Source organism: Bubalus bubalis, chromosome 2, assembly GCF_019923935.1.
Source record: "Bubalus bubalis isolate 160015118507 breed Murrah chromosome 2, NDDB_SH_1, whole genome shotgun sequence".
Lineage (NCBI taxonomy): Eukaryota > Metazoa > Chordata > Mammalia > Artiodactyla > Bovidae > Bubalus > Bubalus bubalis.
Genome location: NC_059158.1, coordinates 23,133,203 through 23,152,769, shown reverse-complemented (window position 1 = coordinate 23,152,769; position 19,567 = coordinate 23,133,203). Strand labels below are relative to the sequence as shown.

The window sequence follows — 19,567 nt, the reverse complement described above, 5'->3', positions numbered from 1 at the left end:
ATGCTCCTAAATTAAAATCCTCAAAGTTTGAAAGTGTCATAATTTTACTTCTCACATTAAAATGTGCTAATATGGAGGGATCATATGGATAGGCTTAAAAACAACCTATCTACACACTACATGGGGAATAGAAGCATATTTCTATAACAAAATTCAGAGAAGAGCTTATTACAATATATAACAAATCAATTTTATCAACTAACATCTCAAAAACAAATTCAGCATTAGACTTTCATGGCTAATATTCCATTTGCTCAAATTTCCTTTCTATTACCTAAGAATGTATTGTTGAGCCCTAGGCTAGACTTTCCCAGTTATTTTTCCTTTATACTATTCCCTCTCTTATATACATGTATCATTTGAGTTCAGTCGCTCAGTAGTATCCAACTCTTTGTGACCCAATGGACTGCAACACACCAGGCTTCCCTGTCCATCAACTCCCAAAGCTTGCTCAAACTCATGTCCATTGAGTCAGTGATGCTATCCAACCATCTCATTCTCTGTCATCCCCTTCTCCTCCTGCCTTCTATCTTTCCCAGCATCAAGGTCTTTTCCCATAAGTCAGTTCTTCACATCAAGTGGCCAAAGTACTGGAGTTTCAGCTTCAGCATCGGTCCTTAAAATAAATATTCAGTGAATATTTCTTTAGGATTGACTAGTTTGATGTCCTTGCAGTCCAAGGGGCCCTCAAGAGTCTTCTCCAACACCACAGTTCAAAAGCATCAGTTCTTCAGTGCTCAGCTTTCTTTATGGTCCAACTCGCACATCCATTCATGACTACTGGAAGAACCATAGCTTTGACTAGACGGACCTTTGCTGGCAAAGTAATATATATGGCAAGAGATTTTGAGTAGCAGTATCATTTCACATCTCAACTGTCTCATTGCTTGTTTATTTATACCTCTAAGAGTTCTCTAGACTTCCTCAAGTCAGGGCCTCCTTCTGATCACCCTCTTCAAGGCCCCCTTTACTTCCTTGTTCCTCAGAGTATAGATCAGTGGGTTTAGTACAGGAGTGACCACACTGTACATAATGGCAACAGTCCGGTCCTGGTCCATGGAGCTACCTGAGGCAGGACGAATGTAAATGAAAAAAACAGGACCAAATAAAAGAACAACCAACATGAAGTGGGAGGCACAAGTAGACAGTGCTTTACGAAGCATTCTGCAAGAATGAGTCTTGAAGAAAAGATAGATAATAATGTAGAAATAGGAGAGAAGTGTTAGAAAGAATGAGCCCATGGCAATGGTCTCTGTGACAGTATGAAGTAGCCACTCATTGAGGTCAGTGTTCCCACAGGCCAACTTGAGCAATGGTTTAACATCACAGAAGAAGTGATGGATGTGGTTGGAACCATAGAAGTTTAAACGAGATGTCATTACGGAGTGCAGCAGGGCATGGAAAAACCCAATGATCCAGACAGTGACAGCCATCTGGGTACAGACCTGATGATTCATGATAACAGTGTAACGAAGTGGTTTGCAGATAGCCACAAAGCGGTCAAAGGCCATCACAGCCAACAACATGACCTCTGTGCTGCCCAGGAAGTGGAAGAAATGAAGCTGGCTTATGCATCCCAAGAAAGAAATTGCTTTGTGTGTAGAGAGGAAGTTCTCCAGCATCTTTGGCAGAGTCACCGTGGAGAAGCAGATATCTAGACATGACAGGTTTCCCAGGAAAAAATACATAGGAGAATGGAGTCTTGGATCAGAGATGACAGCTATCAAGATGGCTCCGTTTCCAGTCACAGTGACAAAGTAAATTATAAGAATAATAACAAAGAGAAAAGACTGTAGTTCCTGGATGTCTGTCATTCCCAAGAGAAGAAATTCAGTGATTGAAGTTCGGTTCAGCATCACTTTAAAAAAAGACAAGATAATAGAGGAAGACAGTCTTTAATGAGAACCAGTCCTTCCAGCCCAGGATTTCTTGCTGAGACAAATGTTTTAAGGAATAGTGTTGCTGTTCTATACAATCCAAAATCAGAGGTGGTGCCATATTTGGGCTATTAGATTATTCAATACTAAAGCCACCTATCACTTATGGCCTATAAGTCAAACATTTATTTTCTTTACAAGATTTGTCATTAGTGTTTTTTTTTTTTTTTTTTTTTTTCTCCCAGTAATTCAGAGTACATTGCAGCATGCTATGTTCTCTGGTTGTGAACTGATACATTCTTGTACAACTTTTCTTTTATCTTCCTAAGTTAACTCTAATAGGAAGCAACTTTTAAAGTATTCTACCACACCGCTGTCTCTATACCTAATAAGCTATCGTAAGTATTTTAAATTTAAAACAATTGACAGGGATGAAAACATTACAAGTACAAATTCTTTTTTAAAAAACCAAAGTGCTCTTTCAAATAATGGTAATAACTTTTCCTCCTCTTAGAGTGTTAATGGAGCTAGTGGTGTTCTTATACTGATCTCTTTCTGACTCTCACACTTGGAAAAGTCATAAAACCTTACTGAGGTAAGAAATGCGCTGTGCTGTACTTAGTCCCTCAGTCGTGTCTGACTCTTTGTGACCCTATGGACTGAAGCCCGCCAAGCTCCTGTGTCCATGGGGATTCTCCAGGCAAGAATACTGGAGTGGGTTACCATGCCCTCCTACAGGGGATCTTTCCAATCCAGGAATTGAACTGGGGACTCCTGCGTTGCAGGCAGATTCTTCACCAGCTGAGTACCAGGGAAGTCCCAGCTAAGAAATAGGACCACATTAGTCAGACATTAGCCAGAGGTATATTTGAAATTTTACTACTGCTTTATGTGATAGTGAGCTTAGTTTTTTCCTACAATCTGAGAAAATATAAATTTATATGTAAATATAAATTATCTCAAAACAGGATCTCCAAATTATTACTTTGATGACAAATGTTCTTATGCTTCTTCTCTCTAGTTGCACTGGGACTCTCTTTCATTTCCCAAATTGCCAAATCCCTGGATAAGAAAAATTCTTCCTCAAATGAGCTCACTAGTTCCTTATTTTGCCTTACACTGACCTCTTTTTGAAGTATGTGAGTTCAACCCTCTTAAAATCTTATGTTTTCTGAATGATCTGCTTTCTGAAGTTCCATTTTCATTTTGTCTGCAATAAATATGCTCTTCAAATATTAAGGAATATTCTACCCCAAGTGCGATTTACCTTCTTCACTTCTAGTTCTGTTGCAGGAAGGGGGACCCCTTCCAGGGCCCAAAACTGGGCTCCTGTCGAACACTCGGAAGTGAATTTTCTGAGGAGACACATGTCTGACAAAGCCAGAGATTTTATTGGGAAAGGGCGCCCGGCTGGAGAGCAGCAGGGTAAGGGAACCCAGGAGAACTGCTCTGCCGTGTGGTTCGCAGTCTCGGGTTTTATGGTGATGGGATTAGTTTCTGGGTTGTCTTTAGCCAATCATTCTGACTCAGAGTCCTTTGTGGTGGTGTACACCTTGTTCAGCTAAGATGGATGCCAGTGAGAAGGATTCTGGGAGGTGGTCAGATATGTGGTGTCTCCTTTTGACCTTTCCCTAACTCTTCCAGTTGGTGGAGGCTTATTAGTTCCGTGTTCCTTTCTAGGACCTCCTGGCATAAACAACTCATGCAAATGGTTGCTATGGTGCTTGGCCGGGGTGGGCAGTTCCAGTCAGTGTGCTTCCCCTAACAGTTCCGTCAGGGTGTCACTGGCCAAGTCTATGTGCTTTATAGCAACTCTCTCCCAATTTGTCACAAATTTCTCTCACTTGAAAATTCTGTTTTCTCTTTTGACTTTTCTATTAAATAAAATTCTTGTTTTTTACTACAGGAAAGCATTAATTTTAATTTCATTGGTGGGACTGAAGTCTTTTCTTTAGTGAAGGCTAAAACTCTTAAAGAATTGTAAGGAAATTAGCTGTAATGAAGTTTGATATTTGACTAAATTTGCCCTATTTACTGAAAGGCAGAAAACCTTTTGAATCTTTTTTTCCTCTATTATTTACAAAGTATATTGTTTTCCTTCAGGTACCCTGACAAAAGCAGATGTAATTACATAAAATTGCTTCCTCTTTGTTCCTTTTATTTGCTGATGTAATGAATTAACCCTTGCGTATTGTGAGGGAGGAGGCAAAGGTGGGTAGAAAACTCATAGACATGAAAGCACTGAGAAAAAATTAGAGCTGTAAGGAAATTTGAAGAGAGATGCAGATATTGGAGAGGTGGATAGTTCAATTTTGAGAAATAACTGAGGGCAAAAGAAAATGATTTGACTAGAGTAAAAAAGTGAATGGACTGGGAAACACTTTGAGGGAAATCATAGAGTTTTAGGTTTATCTCTGAAAGAAAAATTGAGAAAATTATCTGATCTCTACACATCTTCAAAAAGGGCTATTTCAAATAACTCAGTAGATTTTTTGATAGCCATGTATATTTTGCATATTTAAATAATTTTATCATCACTGTTTAAAATAAAAATGATATGCCAAATATCATCTTGGTTTTCTGACCAACCTGAAAAATATTATCAAAAATTATTCTGGGAATAAACAAAACACAACACACACACACACACACCCCTTTCCTAATTTCTAAAGAAAATTAACAATTGGATTCCTCTGTTCTAAATTATTTCTTTCACTATGTCAATATTTAGACATTAAAGATTCAATTTGAAGAATGTCTAGAGAAGCAGGAGCATTGAATGAGGTGTGTGACTTGGCAATACAACTGTGGGGAGTAAAGTGCCTTCATAATCCACAAACACAATGAGGAGTCCATCATAAGACAGGAAATCAGCTCTTAACACTGGGTATTTAATTTTCATACTAGCAAGCAGACAGATCACTTACTAAGAGATAGAAAATAAGGGCAACTTCCCAGCCTGTCTTTTATTTTATCCTCTTACCTGATTGAGTATTCAGATTCATAGGTAAGAACGCTTTTTGGGTTTACACTCCTAATGATAACAGTAGAAAAATATTTGAAAGGATGGCTCTTGCTGAGATTGTATTATAAGCTCTTTATTTTGAGATGTCGTTTCTTCCCTTTTTGAAAATTTGCCTGCCTTTTTATGGGTCACATTTTTCTGCACAAGAAAATCCTAGGGGAGAATGTCTCCTGGGTACCGAGAAGCATTGCTGTAAGAAGAAACAATGTTTTTCACACATACAACATGATGAGGTAAGCTTGGGGAATTCTTTTCTTTAGTTCCATTTTTTTTTTTTTATTCGTCCTATTTTCTTTACTGCTTTTGTCCCTTTGTTTCAGAATTATAGACAGCAGCAGGATTTCAGTGGCTATTCAATGTCCTTTCATTTCCTAGGACAGAGGTATAAATTCACTTTTTCACTTCGGAAATTATCTTGGAAATACTCTTTGGTATATATGATGACGAGAAAATTGGCAATATGAGTTAAGGAATGGGAATCACATTAGCATCATGGCAGAGTGAGATGCTCCTTGTATTTCTCCCCTTCAACTTATAACCAGTAAAACACCCGCAGCTCAACAAGGTGCCTCTGCCAAACACACCAGGGTATCAGAGAATTCCACACATCTTTTCATCTAGAAGAGGGTGGACTGGAACCCATAAAGGAGGCAAAATTGAGAAACAGCAGAAATGGTGCCTACAATCCCAGCATATCCCTTGCCCACTGGCCACAGCAGCTAATCACAAAGCCCCAGAGAACCCAATAGTAGCAGGTGGTGCCCATGACTCTCATTTCCCAACCACAGGGGCACTCAGAGCCAAAGTAAATGAGCATCAACAGTGAGGTCTGTGACCCCATCCCTCCAGCTGTGGAGGTATCCATGACTTGGGCCCCCAACCCAGCAATGATAGTGGCAGCTTCCACATATGCCACAGTACTGGACATGACAGAAGCACCAGTGACCCCAATTCCACCTTGATAACACATGGTAGATAATGAATGGGAAAGGGAAATAAACCTAACTTTTACTGAGCGCCCATTGTGAGTCAGGGACAATATCCTTTATCCATCGTTCTATCAATTTTTCATTTTTGTTGCTTTTCAGGAGTTCCTTGCTATGTAATATGTTGCAAATACTATATAAAGATAACATTTATTGTGTGCTCATTTTATGTGTAAGTTATTGTTCTGAGTTCTTTACCTGTGTCAGATTATTTAATTTTTATAAAAGCCCAATGAGGAGGATATTAAAATCATGGAGCACAAAAACCCAAGGCTCGAAGGATTTTAACAAATTTCCAAATTTATAGCAATACACTGTGAAACTAGGATTCAAAGTGAATCACAAAAAAATCTAATACTTTAAAATATCACTGGGAAGACCCAGAGGGATGGTACAGGGAGACAGGAGGGAGGGGGGTTCAGGATGGGGAACACGTACACTCATGGCTGATTCATGTCAATGTATGGCAAAAACCACTACAATATTGTAAAATAATTAGCCTCCAATTAAAATAAATTAATTAATTAAAGAAAAAAAATATCACCCATTCTTGGTTCCAGATCAAGATGGTGGAGTAGGAAGTTTCTGAGTTCACCTCCTCCCATGAACACACCAAAACTACAACTGATATAAGACAATTATCTCTGAAAACAGACCAAAGACTAGCAGAACAGATTCTGTACAACTAAGGATATAAATAAAAGGCCATATCAAGATGTATATGAGGGGCAGAGATGTGGTCTAGTCAGAAACCACACCCTGGTGTGGCAACCAACAATCAGGTGGGCTACCACAACCTCAGAGGTCCCCCTTGGCAGGCTAGCCATGAACACTGTGCATGCATGATCAGTTGCTTCAGCCATGTCCGACTTTTTGCAAACCTATGAATTGTAGCCTGTTAGGCTTCTCTGTCCATGGGATTCTCCACGCAAGAATACTGAAGCATGCCCTCCTCCAGGGGATCTTCCCAACCCCGGGATCGATCCCTGGTCTCCCACATTACAGGCAGATTCTTTACCATCTGAGGCACAAAGGAAGCCTGAAAATACTGGAGTGGGTAGCCTATCCCTTTTCCAGGAGATCTTCCCAACCCAGGAATTGAACCGGGGTCTCCTGCATTGCAGGCAGATTCTTTACCAGCTGAGCTATCAGGAAGTGACGGCGCTCGGTGGTGTCCGACTCTTTGCCACCCCATGGACTGTAGACTACCGGGCTCCTCTGTCCATGGGATTTTCCAGGCAAGAGTATGGGAGTAGGTTGCATTTCCTTCTTCAGAGGATCTTCCAGACCCAGGGATCGAACCCAGGTCTCCCTCATAGTAGGCAGGCACTTTACGGTCTGAGTCACAAGTCTGCAAATATTAAGCCCGCCTTACTTTTTTTTTTTTTTTTCAACTACAATTTTATTTTATTTTTAAACTTTACAAAATTGTATTAGTTTTGCCAAATATCAAAATGAATTGCAAATAAGATCATGTATACTATTTTTCTTGTAGAAGGAAATGGCAACCCACTCCAGTATTCTTGCCTGGAGAATCCCAGGGACAGAGGAGCCTAGTGGGCTGCCGTCCATGGGGTCGCACAGAGTCGGACACCACTGAAGCGACTTAGCAGCAACAGCAGCATACTATTTTTATAGATGACCTGAATGGGAAGGAAGTCCAAAAAGGAGGGGATATATGTTTATGTGTATGTATGACTGATTCATTTTGATGTAAAGCAACTCTACTTCAATAAAAATTAATTTAAAAAGAAAAAAAAGAGACCAAGTTGAACTAAGGATAAGATACAAACACTGTATGTTGAAAATTAACATTTTTTTCTTTAGATAAATTTAAAATTTTTAGTCTCTCCTTTAAATTAAATTTGTTATTTATTGTTATTTATTTGTTATTTATTATTTGACCATTAAAAATACTGAGTATGAAAGAGTAAAATCATTTCTGAGATGTGTGTTACCTGGAAGTCAATTTTATTGTCTACATGGCTTTTGTCCTTACCTATAAGTTTTGTCTTTATTTTTCTTTCTCATGCCCTAAATTTTGGTGTCAAGAAAAATTTGATATTTGGATCTTTCTTTTTTTATTTCATGCTATGTAATCTTCATTAGTTTCATGAGTCAAATGTTATCTTCTTCCATATAACATGAATTGTTATTATCTACCTCTTGAGTATCAGTTTAATATATTCAAACATTCTTTGGAGATTTCTGCTTGAAAAATAATTTTAATAATAAGAGCTAACATTTGTTCAGCACTCTGTGATAATCACTGTGCTCATGTCTTGTACACATTTTTCATTTAATCTCAGTGCCCTGATAGACCAGAAAACCTGAGTCATTTAAAATTCATTTCTTTGCCAAAATAAGCTTTTTCTCTGAATGCCTTTTTATGTCAATATCTTTACCATTCTCCAGATTTCCTCACCCAAGCTTTAACCTTTAGCTCTTTTTAATTTTTCTTTCCTTTTTGGCTGAAAAATAAACATGACCACAAAATGCACCTATTTTTTTTTCTTCACAGTGATTTTGATTTTTATCCTTTTCTTTCCTTTTTAGTATCATCACTTACACCTCACAATCAAGATTTCTTAACTTCACGACTATATCATTGCATTAACTTCCAAATGATTTTTTTTCTTTGCCTCTAGAATTTATATTTAGGAAAAACCTGCATAGAATCCTTGGATTAATTTTCTATTGTTGTGTTCACCCCTACCCCCATCACTCTTTTCGTTTAAACTCTTAACTGATTCCCAGCTACTTAGAAGACAAGCCATAATTTCTTAACCTGAAATTTCATCCTTCATGATCTGTATTCATGCAAAGATGGATGAGTATTTACCAGGTAAAGTGAAGATATTTTTAATTTGAAGGTGAGATTAAGTCAGATACCCAAGTGAGAGAAAAAGAGTCTTGGACCTTCATTCTGTGTGATCCTAGAAATGTTCAAAACTTATGGGGACCTCAATTTATTTTCATTGCCAGTTGGATAGTGGTAGCAAATAAACATGATTGGAACAGGAATGTCTAAATGCTTAAAAGTCTCCTAAGTCAGTCCCTTCTGAGGAGAGCTCTTACAAAATCACCATGAAGGATTACCATTTATCTGAGACTTTTCTATTTCAACTCCCTAAAGTGGCACATCCTGCTTCTGTAATACCCAGAGCATCGGCATTTAATTAGGGATGCTGGGCTCTTGTTAAATGTTTCTAACAGCATAGAAACTCCAGGGACAAGAAGTCTGTCATTCCAAGAGTCCATAAAAGAAGCCTTGTTACCAGGTTTTGGGAATTTGAATTTGAACATCTGCTCTCATGTTCTCTTTTCTACTACAAGTAAGTGTTTTTCTTTTTGTTCTTATTCTCCTCTTCTTCTGCCTCCTTTTCCCCACCTCCCTACTTCTTATTTCAGCCTGATTCTTAGATTTACTGTTTCTCTTCAATCACCCTTTTTGGAAAGCAGTAGGGAATAGTTAGGAAAAAGGAAATCAAAGATCTCATGGAGCTTTATTTGTGGGAGACAATAAGATGTCCATCCTGTCTCTGGGTGTGTGGGGCAGCTCAAGTGTCTGTAAACTGTGTTGCTTCCTTCAGCAATGTCATTTTTTAGCTACAGGAAAGGTGCTTGGCTCTCCAAAGTGTTTGATTCATCTGTTCTGCCAATATTGTGAATTCTTTTAATAAGACACAAGTCCTTCAGTCCATGACAGTGAAAAGGTAAAAGTCCTACTGAATGATAAAAGAGTTCGGCATGATTTGGCATAAATGACTATTATCAAATCCGTATTATGTGAGAAACAAACACATGAAATAAATTTTAGTCCAGAGTCAAAATTTCATATAGCAAAATTCTTCATGAAGAAGAAAGACCAAACTTTACCTGTGGTTTCAGAATTCAGACCTAAAACCAAATATGTGAAATAACAATAGTAATATCTATCATTCATTGTTATTTTTATGTACTACACACTAGGTTAAGTACTAAATGCATTACCTCATTTAATGTCACAATTTTCTGATGAGAAAGATATCATTATTTTCATTTAGGGAGGAAGAGCTTTATGATTCTTTCATGGTCACACAGCTAGTAAGTGGGTGGAATAGCTGCATTTTTTGTGTTCACACAGCTGGTAGGTGTAACTATTCTTCCAGTAATAAAACACAGTGACCAGGGACTTCCCTGATGATCCAGTGGCTAAAAGTCCTTGTTCCCAATGCAGGGGGCCAGGGTTTGATCCCTGGTCAGGGAACTAGATACTACATGCTGCAACTAAAGATCCCACATGCCACAACTAAAACGTGGCTCAGCCAAAAAACCCCACAATGATCAAATTTTTCTAATACTTGGATTTGTCTAAAGATGGAATAGCCTCCCTTTACAGAGTTTACATCTCTCATCAATACAGTATACAATTTTAGATTGGGTTATCACCTTGCAAAATATAGGGCTTCCCTGGTGGCACAGATGGTAAAGAATGCTCCTGCAATGCCAGAGACTGGGTTCAATCCCTGGGTTGGGAAGATCCCCTGGAGGAAGGCATGGCAACCCACTCCATTATTCTTGCCTGGAGAATCCCCATGGACAGAGGAGCCTGGTAGATGACAGTCCATGGAGTTGCAAAGAGTCGGACACGACTGAGCAACTAAGAACAGCACAGCAAAACATCTGTATAGGGTATTTCAGTGGCCGGACTAGATGACTTTTAAAGGCTCCTTCCCAATTGGAGCTGGAATTCCCATTCTGTATATTCCATAAGAGATGGTTCAAAATATCGCATTGAATTTTCAGCACCAAGTACCATGCCTTAGACTCAGTAATGCTCACTGATTATATAGCCATAGTTAGCCCCAACTTTGATGTCAATGTAGGAGAGGAGATGGATAGCGGTGGTACAGCTGATAAAAGCCTAAAGAAAAGGTTTTCTCAAGATTTCTACCTTTTTCATGATTTTTCAATTAACATGTACAGTGTTATTATTTCTAGAGAATTCATTGATTAAAGGGAAATACTCTATTGTAGAGTTTTTCCTTTGCTTATCTGAACACTCTACAAAAACAGCAACATAGGGTCAAGTAACACCAAACAAACCGTTCTCCAAAATGGAGCTTTTCCAAAACAAAAGTTTCTTATGGATACAATGGTCAGATATCCACAGAAAGCTTTGTTGTGTAAATTAATTCATATTAAATCCTTCACTTTAATATTGATAAGAATTCTGAAAGCCAGTTTATATTTTACCTTAGTTCTAGTACTGAACTCTTAGGATTACTATTTCTCTATCTTTCATTCAGTTCTCCACTGAGACGGAATTCAGCCAAGTATTGCCATCTGTAGACTAATTCATGGCATCCCACTCCAGTACTCTTGCCTGGAAAATCCCATGGATGGAGGAGCCTGGGAGGCTGCAGTCCATGGCATCACTGAGAGTCGGACACGACTGAGTGACTTCACTTTCACTTTTCACTTTCATGCATTGGAGAAGGCAATGGCAACCCACTCCACTGTTTTTGCCTGGAGAATCCCAGGGACGGGGGAGCCTGGTGGGCTGCCGTCTATGGGGTCACACAGAGTCGGACACGACTGAAGCGACTTAGCAGATTAACTCATGAGAGATTTTCTTCATGGAAAGCTTATTTTTCATGATACTGAAATGATGCATGGCTACCTGGAAATTAAATAGAAATAAAACAATTTACATTTACTAAATGTATTTAATCTCATAATTTTTTGAAATAAGACTCAGTCTTAATCTCAGTTTCATTAATATTTCCTTGATGTTTGTTCTTTGGGCCTTAAACCAAAACATATTTCTAAGGTGTGTTTTGGAAACAGTCTGGCCAACCTAGGGGGGAACAACTAAATAATTAGAAATCAAAAGTTACTGATTATTACCATGGATACTATGTTGCTTTCTTACCCATTTTGTTTTTTTACTATTTTTTATTTTGACAATTTTAAGCATATAATATATACAAAATTTTATCCTATGTCCAAGAGATCCAAGTTTTAAATTATCCTTTATTTTGTGTGGAAATATTTATAAATTTAATCTTTGTCATAAGTATCTGAGTTGGAGTAATTCAAACTTTTCATGGATCTGGAAAAAGACAGAAATGGGAAAGGACAAGGGGCTAATGTCTCATCAAAGCGAGTGCTGTCCCAGCAATATTTTACTCAGTGTGTTATTTTAAATTTACTCTTTGAGTTGTAATATACTATGATCATAGTATACTTAATTTACTGAGATCATTAATTATGATATCACATTACTAAAACCATTGATGAGAAATTGATTTTTAAACATTTTTGTTTCTTCATCATTCTAAGCAATCAGAATGGATCAATGGTCAAACTAAAACTGTTACTTTTACATAATAATACATAAATATTTTTCTGGAATTTTGGAGACAGAGAGTTTATAATAATTTTACATCTGACTCAGGGTTTCCCCTGTGGCTCAGCTAGTAAAGAATCTGCCTTCAATGCAAGAGACCTGGGTTCAATCCCTGGGTTGGGAAGATCTCCTGGAGAAGGGAGCGGCTACCCACTCCAGTATTCTGGCCTGGAGAATTCTGTGGATTGTATAGGCTGTGGAGTTGCAAAAAGTTGGATATGACTGAGCAACTTTCACATCACATATGACTCAACAGGGAACCAGAAAATTAAAATGATCTTCCCATGTTCAAACAGCTAGTGGATTATAGAACTGAGGAGGGAACCCAGGTATTCTGTGAGACGTGTTCTCTTGTTTGTTTCATGTTTTCTCTGATCAGCTAAGGTTGTTGTTGGTGACCATACCAGTTAAAGAGAGAGAAGTTTGACTTTTAAATTTCCTGCCCTGAATGCAGATACAGGACTTAATGACTAAACCACCACCACCATCACGATATTTGAGGCTAAAATGAGACAAAATTATTATTTAAAATTTTTATTTATTTACTTGGTCTTACTTTTACAGCAGTGAAAACTCCAAGTCCTAATCACTGGACCACCAGAGAAATTATATGACAAAGCTTAGAGCACGGGAGAGTGGTTTCAATAACTAATTCCATTGATAATGGTGTCAAGTCTTCATGACACATCAAAAAGTGTCTTGGTTTATAAGAGTCTGTTCCAGGACATGCTTACTAGTCTCAAGTATTGTTTTTTAAGATAAAGTTTTATCAAAGTACCTGGTATCACATTCTAGAACTATATTGTTTTTGGAATTTTCTGTTCCACTTTCATTTTCTTAAAATATAACTTAAATAAAAACCATAAAAATCAATCTCTAAGTGTGCAAGGAAGACAAGGAGGCCTCACAAGGAGAAACTCAAATAACCCCACAACTCTTCAAACAAATTCTGTGATGGATATTCACCAGTCATCTCTAAGACACAACGAAGTGTTAGAAAACAGGCTTGCCAAGACCTATTTACATAAATAGCTCTTATGCTGCACATAGACTTTTAAAATATTTACTTTTTCCTGCAAAGGTGTTGCTGATATTCTGTAAGAGATGCATCCCATAGGAAAAGTTTAAATGTGTGTGTCGAAGGCTTATGTGATAATTGTGGTACAACACTGTAACTTGTCATAGATTCTAAATTTGAGTGTTTTTTCCTGTTATTTTCTGATGATTATTTTATCTATAAAGTTATATGTTTTTGTTTTGTAGATTACTGCTGTTGCAGCACATGAATACTGCAATCTGTACTGCTTCTTTCTCAATTTCCGAGAGAAAACATCATGGAAGGAGAAAATCACACTCTGTCTGAATTTATCATCTTAGGATTCTCTGACTTAAACAATATGCAGTTTTTATTCTTTACCATATTTCTTATGATCTATCTCTGTACCCTGGGAGGAAATATTTTCATTATTTTGGTAACATTGGTCGATATACGACTCTATACCCCCATGTATTTTTTTTTAAGGAATCTGGCCTTTCTTGATATCTGTTATACCACCACTAATGTCCCCCAGATGATGGTGCATCTCCTATCAAAGAAGAAAAGTATTTCCTACGGGGGCTGTGTGGCTCAACTTTTTGCATTCCTTTTCTTTGTGGGGGTAGAATGTCTCCTCCTGGCAGCCATGGCATATGATCGTTACATTGCAATCTGCAAACCTTTAAGGTATTCGGTTATTATGAACAAGGTCCTATACAGCCAGTTAGCAGCCTCCTGCTGGACTGGTGGTTTCCTCAACTCAGTGGTGCACACAGTACTGACATTCCGCCTGCCTTTCTGTGGCAATAACGAGATTAATTATTTCTTCTGTGACATCCCCCCTTTGCTGATCTTGTCTTGTGGGGACACTTCTGTCAATGAGTTCGTGTTACTTATCGTTGGGGTCTTCATTGGATGGGCTCCTTTCCTAGGTATCATCCTTTCCTACCTCTACATTATCTCCACCATCTTGAGGATCCGCTCCTCAGAGGGGAGACAAAAGGCCTTTTCTACCTGTGCCTCCCACCTGGTCATTGTCCTTCTCTACTATGGCAGCTCCATCTTCACCTATGTGCGGCCCATCTCATCTTACTCATTGGCAAAAGACCGGCTGATCTCAGTACTGTACAGTGTGGTGACCCCTATGCTAAACCCCATCATTTATACTTTGAGGAATAAGGATATCAGAAAGGCCCTGAAAGCTATGGGAGAAAAAGTAGCAACTTTCAAACTTCATTTCCCTTGAACTGTAGTGTTTATTTTTCTCTCATGATAAATATAGAAAATTATCTGTCTTGCTCATGCAATCTGTTTTTTCTTGCCAAAAGTATTGATTTCAATGATAAATGGGGCAAAATGTTAACAATAGATTAATCTGGGTAAAGAATTAATGGATTTTGGGGGTTCTCTTCTTATTCCTGAAAAGCTTATGTATATTCTATATATTTGAAACTATATCTAAATAAAAGTTAATTTGAATCTTTTGAGCATAAGTAAAACTATGATGTGCTTGTCTCTACTTGTGCACACTTTTTTCGGTATTTTAACCTCCATATTAAACATAGTGAACTGAAGTTGCTCAGTCGTGTCTGACTCTTTGCGACCCTAAGGACTTAGCCCTTCAGGCTCCTCCATCCATGGGATTTTCCAGGCAAGAATACTGGAGTGAATTGCCATTTCCTTTTCCAGGGGATCTTCCCGACCTAGTGATCGAACTCAGGTCTCCCACACTGCAGGCAGACTCTACCGTCTGAGCCACTAGGGAATCCCAAATATATTCAAACATATCAAATATATTCTTCAGTTAATCTATTGTTCTTAAATTTTATTTTGTCTTATGGTGAACTAACTATCCATTGACTTGTGGTTCTCTAACTTTCAGCATTTGTCTAAAAGTTATCTTCCTTTGTCACTGTCCTTCTTACATTTACTGTACTTTCCCAGTGGCTCAGCTGGTAAAGAATCTACCTGCTATGTGGGAGACCTGGGTTTGATCCCTGGGTAGGGAAGATTCCCTGGAGAAGGGAAAGGCTATCCACTCCAGTATTCTGGCCTGGAAAATTCCATGGACAGAGGAGCTTGACAGGCTACAGTCCATGGGGTTGCAAAGAGTCAGACACGACTTAGCAACTAAGCATAACACCAGTGGTTAGAACTCAGCGCTTTCACTGCTGTGTCCTGGGTTCAATCCCTGGTGTCAGGGAACTAAGATTCTGCAAGCCACATAATGTGACTGAAAAAAAAAGAAAGAAAGAAAATAGAAAATATATAATTTCTCTTATCTTTAGAAAGGATATTTATCATAATAGCACAAATAATAACCTTAGATTTTTTGCAATACTTCAAAGATCCCATACATAAAAATGCAAATTAAACAAATTTATTCCCATTGTTTATTCTTCCCTGTTTGTTTATCATTTCCCTAAATCCTTCCCTTTTCTTTATTTGTGGAATTCAGTTTATAATTAATATTTTTAGTTTTCATTATATTTCTCTGATATCACTTTTTTTGCATTTATAAGGTGTTAGACTTTTGAAGGATAGATTTGTCTCTTTTCTTTTATATTCTCATCACTCCCTTTTGCTCATGATCAACCAAAGGCTCTGCCCCAAATTTATTATTAAAGAATTAATCTAGTGACTTCACAAGCACACCAAAGAAGGGTATAAATTGATACTTATGGAAGAGAAATATGGAAAGAATAAGTCTCTAGAGAGAAAATCCCAAGACATTAATGTCCAGATACCCCCAGGGAGATTTATACACGATTTAGTCTGTTTGTTCTCTCAAATAAGAGATGGATTTGCTGAGATTCAGTCTCACATCTAGATAGAGATTGCTTGCAATAAAATGGGTGTTAAGAGTTTTGAAGAGCTGGAACTATCTATGATGATCTTATTCAAAGAGACAGTAAATGCAGCTGATCTCTGATTTTTGGATATCCTTTTTGAGCCAAAATTTTATTTTATTATAAAGTATGTGAAGACAGATATGCAGGACAAATTGGCTGAGAGTAAACAGAAGAAAAGTGAGCTTAGATTAGAGGAATGATTTTCTGAAGAAAGGGCGTTAATATAATTGGAAAAAGCAAGTGAAAGTAAATGCGGAAAACTCTTTGAATCTAAGCTGTGAAAATTACAGAGTGGAAGAGCAGGTGTGTTCATAGCACAAGTCATTAGCAAGTAAAGCTTTGAATTTCTCAGTCTGTGTGTGTACATTTTTGGTTTTTTTTTTTGGTTGTTTGTTATTTGTTTCAGGGTAGACTCTCATTGTGATCAAGTTAGGTCTATGTTTTAATTAAATGTCTGAGTGCCTATATCTGTTTAGTGGTGTGTGGGTATGGGTGTGGGTGTGTGTGGGTGGGTGTGTGTGTTACTGAGAATTAGAGAAAATATAAAGAGAAGAAGAAAGTGAAGTAGAGAAAAAAATTACATGAGTAATACCTTAATATATGTTAAAATTAATAATGCAAAAATGATAGGTTCTAGTTCTAGTCAAGCAATATGTTAGATTGTACCTACTGTTTATATAATTACATAACTTTGCAATAGTATGATTTTTAGTGGGAGATGGATGGTGCTATTATCCAGGAAAAATATAATAATTTTCAAAACACTTGTATGAAGTATTTACTTAAGTATTAATATTTTCACTTGAGTACATCCACAGTTTCCCATATATGCATAGGTAATAATGTCCTTCAATTATATTTATGACTCCTGAGATTAATCATCTTCTCTACCAACAACTTCATTTAGAATATTTCTTCTATATCCATACTCATGGAGTGCAGTTCCTAGATTTTTGTTTTCTTTCACCAATAATGTAATTTCTTAAATTTAAAATACTGTTTATAGACAACACTTAATCATTAAGAATCGCAAGTGTCTTTGAGAACAGTCCATGACGAAAATGAATTGCTAAAACTGGCCCTATATGGCTAAAAGTTATTTACGTAATCACAAATATTCATTTCTCACTTTCTATGTTGCCATGTCCTCTGATGAACTGAAAGAATCTTTTGTGAGTGCAGCATCACATTCAGGAGAATAGTATGGATAGGTGAGAATGTTCAAAAGAAAACAAATCTGACCTTTTGAGGGTAGCTTTTGTAACTGATAATAATTGAACAGGTAATCATAATCCAGTAGTTAATTCAGTAAGTATAGAGAGAGCACCAAAAAAATGTTCCAGACACTGTTTTAGGTGCTGGGATGCAGTAGTGAATAAAATAGACAACAGTTTTGTGTGTGTGTGTGTTTGAGACTGCATGTAAGTTAAATAAAAAATATAAAATATTTAATAAAATCCAATACAGCAGATTAAGATAAGTACCATTGATAATAACATAGCAAGAAAGGATATGCTTTTTTTTTTGTCATTTAACCTGGAGAAGACTCTTGAGAGTCCCTTGGACAGGAAGGAGATCAAACCAGTGAATCCTAAAGGAAATTAACCCTGACACTTCACTGGAAGGACTGTTGCTGAAGCTAAAGCTCCAATACTTTGGCCACCTGATGTGAAGAGCTGACTCACTGGGAAAGATGGAAGGCCAGAGAAGAGGGTGAGAGGATGAGATGGTTAGATAGAATCGCTGACTCAATGGACATGAATTTGAGCAAACTCCAGGAGATAGTGGAGGACAGAGGAGCCTGGCATGTTGCAGTCCATCACATCGCAAAGAGTTGTACAGGAGTCAGTGACTGAACAAAACAATCAGAGAAATTCATGATGAAGGTGTAGCTTTAGGGCAAAGATCTGAAAGAGATGTGGGAATTAAACATGTGAATTTATTAAGTGTAAGAATGCTTCACACAAGTGGAGAGCTGGTGCAAAGACCTTGAGATGAGAATGTAGTTAGTGTTTTAGGAACAACATAGAGATCAATGTGGCTGAGTAATCCAGGGATAGAGTGGTAGTGGAAGCTTAAATCATTAGACATGTTTAACAGAATAATCCTGGATGCTGCCTTGAGAATAAGAGACTGGTTAAGAGTGGAAATAAGATCATTCCAATAATTCAAATGAGTGATGATGGTGATTTGCACAGAGTCACATAGGAGACAGTGAGAAAGGAATTTTGCATCTGTAGTCATGAAACAAGGTAATCTGCACATCTCCTTTCTGTTAAGTCCTTTTTCAAGTATTGGTATCAAGGTCATGCTAGCCTTATAAAAGAAGTTGAGAGTATTCTTTTTGGGGGGCTTTGGGCTTCCCTTGTGGGAAGTAAGAAAGAATCTGCCGGCAGTGAGGGAGACCCAGGTTGGGAAGATACCTGGAGAAGGGAACAGCTACCCACTCCAGTATTCTGGCCTGGAGAATTCCATGGACTGTATAGTCCATAGGGTCACAAAGAGTTGGATATGATTGAACGACTTTCACTTTCACTACTTTCATCAGGGTTATGCTAGCCTTATAAAAGAAGTTGAGAAGTATTCTTTTTTTCTTTCTTTAGGAGACTATGTGTAAATTATTATTTCTTTATTAACTATTTGGTAGAAATCTGCACTTGGCATTTTATTTTGTGGAAGATCTTAAATAGCATCTACAGTTTCCTATATAGATATCAAACTATTCAAATTTTCTTTCTTTTACTGTTAGTTTTAGTAATTTACTTTTGTTTTGAAGTAATTTGTAAATGTCATCTAGATTGTTAAATTTATTGGCATAAATTTGCTCATAAAGATCTATAATTGATATTTTGAGCTCTCTCTCTTTAAGTCTTACAGGAGTTTATCACTTTCACAATCTTTTCAAATAACTAAGTTTTCACTTTATTGACTTTTCTCTACTGTATTTTTCTTTTCTATTTTAATGATTCATGTTATTATTTTCATTATTTCCTTTCTTTTGGTTTCTTTAGATTTGAGGTGCTGGTTTTATTCATTCATTCTTTTAGTTTTTGAAATACAACTTTAGAGTACTGATTTTCAATATTTCTTCTTTTTAAGATATGAATTCATGACATAAAATTTCTCTGTTTATTTCTTTAGCTACATACTAAAAGTTTTGCTATGTCTCATCTTCATTATGATTTGGTTAAAATATTAAAAAAAATCTATTTGGATTTTCCCCTTATCCATGAATTATTTAGCTGTGTGTTGCTTTATTTCAAGCATTTAGTGCATTTCTGGATATCTTTTCCTTACTTTTTAAAATTTTTACCATATTCAAAGAACATTCTTTGAATGACTTAATCTATTGAAATTTTTGATGCTTAAAAAAACCTCAACCTATCTTGATTTTGTA

At 37.2% G+C, this 19,567-nt stretch overlaps 2 protein-coding genes across 2 annotated transcripts; one reads left to right on the top strand and one right to left on the bottom strand.

Moving 5' to 3' along the window:
* Positions 1-929: 929 nt before the first annotated feature.
* On the bottom strand, positions 930-3,216 carry LOC102408523 (olfactory receptor 12D2-like). The gene has a single exon (XM_025263481.3). It carries the CDS (start codon positions 1,854-1,856, stop codon positions 930-932), a length of 927 nt encoding a protein of 308 aa, XP_025119266.2. The 5' UTR covers positions 1,857-3,216.
* A 10,339-nt stretch (positions 3,217-13,555) lies between these two features.
* Positions 13,556-14,564, top strand: LOC102414439 (olfactory receptor 5V1-like). Its single transcript, XM_006056117.4, has one exon. It carries the CDS (start codon positions 13,617-13,619, stop codon positions 14,562-14,564), a length of 948 nt encoding a protein of 315 aa, XP_006056179.4. The 5' UTR covers positions 13,556-13,616.
* The last annotated feature ends 5,003 nt before the right edge of the window (positions 14,565-19,567 follow it).

What these genes read in the sequence shown, in the direction of transcription:
- LOC102414439 (XM_006056117.4), top strand. Translation starts at nt 13,617, where the DNA reads ATGGAAGGAGAAAATCACACTCTGTCTGAATTTATCATCTTAGGATTC.
- LOC102408523 (XM_025263481.3), bottom strand. Translation starts at nt 1,856, where the DNA reads ATGCTGAACCGAACTTCAATCACTGAATTTCTTCTCTTGGGAATGACA.